Consider the following 6,934-nt stretch of genomic DNA (forward strand, 5'->3'; position numbering starts at 1 on the left):
TCAAATTTGTACAAAAAAGGTTATTGACCATAAAGTTTATACTTTCCTGTTTCTAACAATACCAGCTTCTAAAGATGTATATGAGTTCATTTATACCTATTCAATTGGAGATGTCGGCTATTTGGTCTTTCTTCAGAGATGTTTCTGTGAGGATGAAAGTCCCATCGCTCGCGTTAATGACGTGTTGCCATTGATGTGCTGTGTTGATTGCTAATGTCGATTACATGCGTGTGTGAAACGGAACTGCCTCAGAGCAGAATTTAGGCATCCCTGCCAAAAGGAAGTGAATTAAAAGGAGGAGAAGCAGAGCCTTTGCAAGGAGAAAATTGTCCTATCTCTCAGCCAGTGTCAGAATGTGGAAATGTTTACAAAATGCTCATTAAAAGAAAAAAGGATTGCAAGATAGAAACAAAATCTGGTGCGCGAGTTTACACTAGGGAGATAAGAAAGGCTAGGCCCCTGTGGGGGATTTTGTTATCCAATTACTGCAACCTGACTTTTTGGGATGGGGAGAGGAAGAGTGGTAGGGGGAGGGAGAGAGGGGAAGTTTCCAAACTTGTCTCCAGTGACACGAGACATTTACGCTCCGCCAGATAAAACTGCCACTTGGAGTCCAGGAGCGCTAAACCTTCCCGGGTTGGCCTGGGGGCTCGAGCAGAGCCATGGGTGCCCTGGCCCTGCAGCTGTGCGCTGTCTCCTGCCTGGTGGTTCACTGGGTTTCTGGCAGCCCCATCTTGAGCCTGGAGCAGTCGCCTCTGGAAGAAGACATGCCCCTCTTTGACGATGTCTTCTCAGAGCAAGACGGTGTCGACTTTAACACACTGCTACAGAGCATGAAACACGAGTTCCTCAAGACGTTAAATCTGTCTGACATCCCGATGCAAGATTCAGCCAAGATTGACCCACCAGAGTACATGTTGGAACTCTACAACAAATTTGCCACAGATCGGACCTCCATGCCTTCTGCCAACATCATTAGGAGTTTCAAGAATGAAGGTAAGTGGACATTTTCCTGATGAAATGTGGCTTTGAGTTTTCAGAAGCAGTAAGTCAGTTTACAATGCAGGGGAATGATACAGATAAGGGTGAATCCATCTGTATAGGGGTGTGTGTACACAGATACACAAAAACAATGCACATTTGGTCTATACCATTTTTATGGTCACTTTCCAAATTGTATGAAAAGATACTAAAGTATACCTTTTAATCCAAAGCCATGAAGTGTCTACCATTTTGACATCGTAATTGGGTCTTTAAAAGTTTTCCACCTGGCCAGCAGGCAATAAAAAATATTACTGCTAGTCTACCAGTATACCTTTGTCTGTCATTTTCCATATGGGCCTCATCCCATTTGGCTTTTAATTGACTACGAAATTTGTCAACTTCTACTTAGAATGAAAATAGACAAAATACAGAAAGCTGCCATATGTGTGTCCCTCAAACTTTGGGTGAGTTTCCATTTTGTGACTTTATTTCAGAAATGTTCAAACAGGATGGAAACTTAACCTTTTAGAGATTCTTCCTCAAGTTTTGTTTTGTTTGATGTGACATGTATATCCTTGAAGCACTGTTTAAAATTTCCAGGAAATGTGCATGGTGCAGTTAATGATCCAGCTTCCTCCGTGCCTTTATAAAGAGCAGTGCGCAAGCTTTAATTATCAGTGGGAAAAGTGTGTTTTCTCCATCCCCTCCCCAGATCTTTATTCAGTACTAAATCTAATGACCTAGCAAGTTAATCCTTTGTTTAATAAGGTGCAAGGGGGCAAAATTTTTTTTTGTAATATTTATGGTAAAAGTTGTGGGTCCAAAGAAACTAATTCTTTGTTATTTACCAATTATGCTTTTGTGGTCCTTAACCAGGTGCAGAAGAGGGTTTGGATAGGTGTTGGTCAACTGTTCTTGAAAGCAAAAAGGTGGTGTCAAAACAACAGCTCAGTTTTGGCAATTTGAAATTTGCGCCTCTTGGGGAGGGATGGAAATGTTAGCTATCCTGATTGTGGTGATTTTTTCACTGGTGTATAAAATTATCAAAATTCATCTAATTGTACATCTGAAATATGTGTAGTTTACTGTACAGGAATCATACCACAATAAAGGTGTTAAAAAACAAGCAAAAACAAAACCACAATAGCTCAGGATTTGGGTCTTTGAGACAGAGTTGACTTAGCTGGTGTGGATAATTAGCTTATTTCTCCCAACCTCGATTTCCTTATCTGTAAACTGGGAATAATATACCCAATTTCAAAGAGGTTACCTGTTAGAAAGTTGTCTGATTGCTACGAAGTGTTCAACAAATGAACAAATATTAATTATTACTAACGAAGTCTTTAAATTCTAGGCATTGGAGGAATGTTGAGTAGGTATGGCTCAGTCCTGGAGACACTTTTTGCCTTTAAAATTTAGGTGACAGCCCAAATTTCAAATATTTAGTAACGTGTTGGAAAGTTACTTAAGAACTTTTAGCAACATAATGGAAACAGAAAGCTGAAATTACAGATGTCTTTTGGAGGCGAGTCTGAATTGAAAATAAACAACCTCCTTCCATGGGAAGCCTTCCTAATGTTTCTGAGCACTGAGCCCTGGGTGGCTGGCTCAGGGTGTGGGTGGGGAAAATGTTTGCATCTCTGGGGAAGAATAGGAGTTTTTCAGTTTTCACTTCTCCTGTGGAGAATTTGGATGGTCCAGGTCAGGAAGTGGGGTTTTCAGAGCTTCTTATTTCTGAAGATCAGCAGAGGCAGGAGCAGATCTCTTTGTGGACAACTTAGGTGGCCGCACCTCTGCCAGTCCGTGGCTGGAAATGCACAACTGAAAGTCTTGAATCCTCCGCTGGGCTCGCTCCGTTGGTTGTTAGTGGGCCCTTTCATTCTTTGCTTTTGCTCCGTGCAGCTTCCTAGGAGGCAAAGACCAACCAAACAGAAAAAGCCTCCTCAAATCTAACTAATCAGGGGAAATCAAGTGCCACCTCCAAGGTGGGAAAAGCATGACTTCATTTCCTACCACTGCTTTGACCTCACTTTGTCTTCCTGGGAAAGTCAGTTCTCTGTACTGAGGCTTGATTTTTTTTTTTTTTTTTTGGAATAAGATGAACAGAAGAAGTGCTATCTGTATTGTAGGGTCATTGGAAGAGCTAAGCAAAACAATATTTGCAAAGCACCTCGAACATGAAATTTGCTCAACAGATACTCGTTCCAATTCCTGAAATGGAACACCTCCATCTAGTATTATATTTGTATACACACAGTGAACTTTTTTTTATCAGCGTTATGAGGTCTAATTGACATACAACAAACTGCAGAGATTTAAGTGCATAATCTGATAGATTTTGACACATGTAAACATCCATTAAAACCATCACCCCAATCAAGATAGTGAATATATTCATCACCACCAAAAGTTTCCTTGTGCTATTTTATAAACTTGTTCTCCCACTGTAGTGCACTTTCATTGTGCGTTTTTTTCTAATGGATGGACCAACCAGTCTACTCCTTTATTTTTGGTCTTCTCATGTTTCCTGTCCATGGGGAGTCAAGCTTCCTCCATCCCTATAAGGGGGGAAAACTACCAAATTACTTGCTGTATGAAGGACATATGTCATGCCCATAAATCAATTTGGTCTAGATGCTCTGAATCTTCAACTAATCAATATTGTTAAAGCACTACCTCTGTTTAAAGCACCGTGGTAGATTGGAAGCATAGAAGGGAGTTTAAGCTGCGGTATCTGCCAGTAGGATGACAGTCTAGTTGGGAAGGTCCATTCATAAAAGGACAACTGAAGAAGAACAGAAATGGCAAGGTCTTGGGAGAGGTGTAGAGAGTAAGTACTCAAGTTACCCAGAAGGGAGTAAACCTCCAGGTAGAATGGTGAGGAAGGGAGGGTCTCCTAGGGAAGGGTCACAGTTAGATAGGTCAAGATGAGGGGGTAGGACTTTCCAAGGGTCAGAAGAACATATCTGAGGGTACACTATACAGTAAAGCAAAGGAATGTTTTGGCAAGTGGGGAAGATGGCAGTCTACTTTAAATAGGACACTGTGTTTAATCTTTGTTTAAAAGATTTGCTTAACCTTTCCACAAATATTAATTGATCAATTGCAATGTTCTCACACTGTAGGGGATGAATGGGGGCTATGACATGATCAAGGGGTTAAGACCTGGTTTATAGCTAGTTTTGAGAGCCACGCTAGAGAGCTTAAATTCATGCCATTGACCTGTGTTTCTCACTGGAAGTGTATGAGATGATTTTAGGTGGTGCTCAGAGGAAACTATGAATCATATGACATCACTATATATTTTTCTTAATGTGGATTGGAGAAAAAGTCACATAACTAGTACCTCAAACTCCTTATTTCATGGACACTATTGCTTAGGACAATCCTAAAAGAGGTCGTAAGTATTAAAATAATCAGATCAAGTTCAAGAAAAATATTAAAGAGTACAATCTGGAACATGGATCCCATGATATCATGAATTGGGTATACAGCAGAGAAAATGTTGCCAAAGATGATGCAGAGCCCCTCAACTGGTGGTCCTTAGTATCTCTGGTGTCGCGGAACCCTCTGATTGATGACAAATGCCTTCAGGGATACCTTGTCGACACGTGTTACCTGGGGCAAGTGTACAGGAACTCTGCATGCCTAAAAATTCTCAGATGGGAAGCCAACACAATAATATTTGGAAGTGTGCTTCTAAGACAAAGGACCTTTAAATTTGTATCTTGTAAACATTCTGAGTGATTCCTATACACTACGCTTCCATATACATGCTCAGGGTACATGACTCAGGCACCCGATCTATCCACAAAATTCATTTTCTCCATTTCCCCTTATGGAGGACCACTCACCCCCAAATTCAGCTGCTGTGATCCCCTTCGCTCCATGGCTATCTTGTTGACCTTGTCAGGCTTTGGTGTCTAGAGCAGGGGTCAGCAAGCTTTTTCTGTAAAAGGCCAGAGAGAGAGAGTAAATATTTTAGGCTTTGTGGGCCGTATGATTCCCGTTGAGACTACCAAACCTCACCATTGTAGTAACCACAGACACAATGCAGTTCCACTTCATTTCCCAAAATGGGTGGCAGGCCTGATCTGGCCCATGGGCTATAGTTTGCTAACCTGTGGTTCAGATGCCTGTTTTCCAGGAATTCCCCAACTGTGTGAGGGTCTCCATCCATTACAAATGCTAATATGAAAAGCCATGAAATCCTCATCCCTGAAGAGCTTCAAGAAAAGAATCACCATCACATGCTTCATTTGATAGCTCCTTATTGGTTAGGAGGATTGGGGGCTTGCCTGCAAAATCTCCAAGGTCCATCCCAGCTTTCCAATTCTGTGGCTGATAAGTTACGCAAGCAAGGCTGGGTGTGTTTCCTCTCACTCGTTAGGCGGCCATTTTCCATCTTAGTCTTGGCAGCTTAACTCCGTCTGGTGTTCCACCACTGACCTTCAGTATTTTCTGTTAGAGAGTGCTAGCCCTGTGTTTGTTTTCATTGATCTAACCTCATTCTCTCTGTATCAAGCCTCCTGTATGAACAGAACTTTTTATTGCATAAATATGCATCTGTTTTTCTCTGCAACATCTTGCAAATCTGATTTCTGTCTTTTATTATTATTTTTTCCAGATCTGTTTTCCCAACCAGCTAGTTTTAATGGGCTCCGAAAATACCCTCTCTTCTTCAATGTGTCCATCCCGCACCATGAAGAGGTCATCATGGCCGAACTCAGGTTGTACACCCTGGTGCAAAGAGATCGCATGATATATGATGGAGTGGACCGGAAAATTACCATTTTTGAAGTACTAGAGAGCAAAGGGGAAAATGAGGGCGAACGAAGCATGCTGGTCTTGGTGTCAGGGGAAATCTATGGAACCAACAGTGAGTGGGAGACTTTTGATGTCACCGATGCCATCAGACGTTGGCAAAAGTCAGGCTCATCCCTCCACCAGCTGGAGGTCCACATCGAGAGCAGGCATGATGAAATGGAGGATGCCGGCAGGGGACAACTGGAAATAGACACCAGTGCCCGGAATAAGCACGTCCCTTTGCTTGTCGTGTTTTCCGACGACCAGAGCAGCGAGAAGGAGCGGAAGGAGGAACTGAGTGAAATGATCGCCCACGAGCAACTCCCGGAGCTGGACCACCTGGGCCTGGACGGCTATTCCAGCGGACCCGGGGAAGAGGCTCTGCTGCAGATGAGGTCCAACATCATCTACGACTCCACTGCCCGCATCAGGAGGAACGCTAAGGGAAACTACTGCAAGAGGACCCCGCTCTACATCGACTTCAAGGAGATTGGCTGGGACTCTTGGATCATCGCCCCGCCTGGATACGAAGCCTACGAATGCCGTGGTGTTTGCAACTACCCCCTGGCAGAGCATCTCACCCCGACAAAACACGCAATCATCCAGGCCTTGGTCCACCTCAAGAATTCCCAGAAGGCTTCCAAAGCCTGCTGTGTGCCCACCAAACTGGAGCCCATCTCCATCCTCTATCTAGACAAAGGCGTCGTCACTTACAAGTTCAAGTATGAAGGCATGGCCGTCTCCGAGTGTGGCTGTAGATAGGAGAGGACTCCTGTGGCTTATTTAATAACTGTAAATGTGTATATTTTGTGTTCCTATTTAATGAGATTATTTAAGAAGGGTGTACAGATCATAGGGGCTTGCTGCCTTAGGGAATTTTGACAGATCGGTTTGTTCAGGAAATCACATAATTTACAGTCTAGTCCCTTCCAATCTGTTTTCCTTTGGACTTGCCATCTCCTGGCAACACCCTCTCTAACAGCGAGCGGCAAGCCCACACTCCTTGTTCTCTATGTCAGTTTGAAAGAAACACCCCTAAGCAGAAATACGGTGTCAAGAGGCAGATAATGTGTATGTATATGTGTACAGAGATAAACTTATAAAACCCTTTCGTTTCCAGAGAGGCAGATTCTACTCACACACA

The 6,934-nt window shown here is 42.9% G+C and overlaps 1 protein-coding gene across 1 annotated transcript; it reads left to right on the forward strand.

Moving 5' to 3' along the window:
* Positions 1–507: 507 nt before the first annotated feature.
* BMP10 (bone morphogenetic protein 10) lies at positions 508–6,704 on the forward strand. The gene is made up of 2 exons (XM_006201537.3): positions 508–996; positions 5,612–6,704. Exons 1-2 carry the CDS (start codon positions 663–665, stop codon positions 6,550–6,552), a joined length of 1,275 nt encoding a protein of 424 aa, XP_006201599.1. The 5' UTR covers positions 508–662; the 3' UTR covers positions 6,553–6,704.
* The last annotated feature ends 230 nt before the right edge of the window (positions 6,705–6,934 follow it).

Source organism: Vicugna pacos, chromosome 15 (assembly GCF_048564905.1).
Source record: "Vicugna pacos chromosome 15, VicPac4, whole genome shotgun sequence".
NCBI classification, from domain to species: domain Eukaryota; kingdom Metazoa; phylum Chordata; class Mammalia; order Artiodactyla; family Camelidae; genus Vicugna; species Vicugna pacos.

Coding starts and splice junctions, on each gene's coding strand:
- BMP10 (XM_006201537.3), top strand. CDS start 663: ATGGGTGCCCTGGCCCTGCAGCTGTGCGCTGTCTCCTGCCTGGTGGTT. Junction 997..5,611: donor TAGGAGTTTCAAGAATGAAG/GTAAGTGGACAT, acceptor TATTTTTTCCAG/ATCTGTTTTCCCAACCAGCT.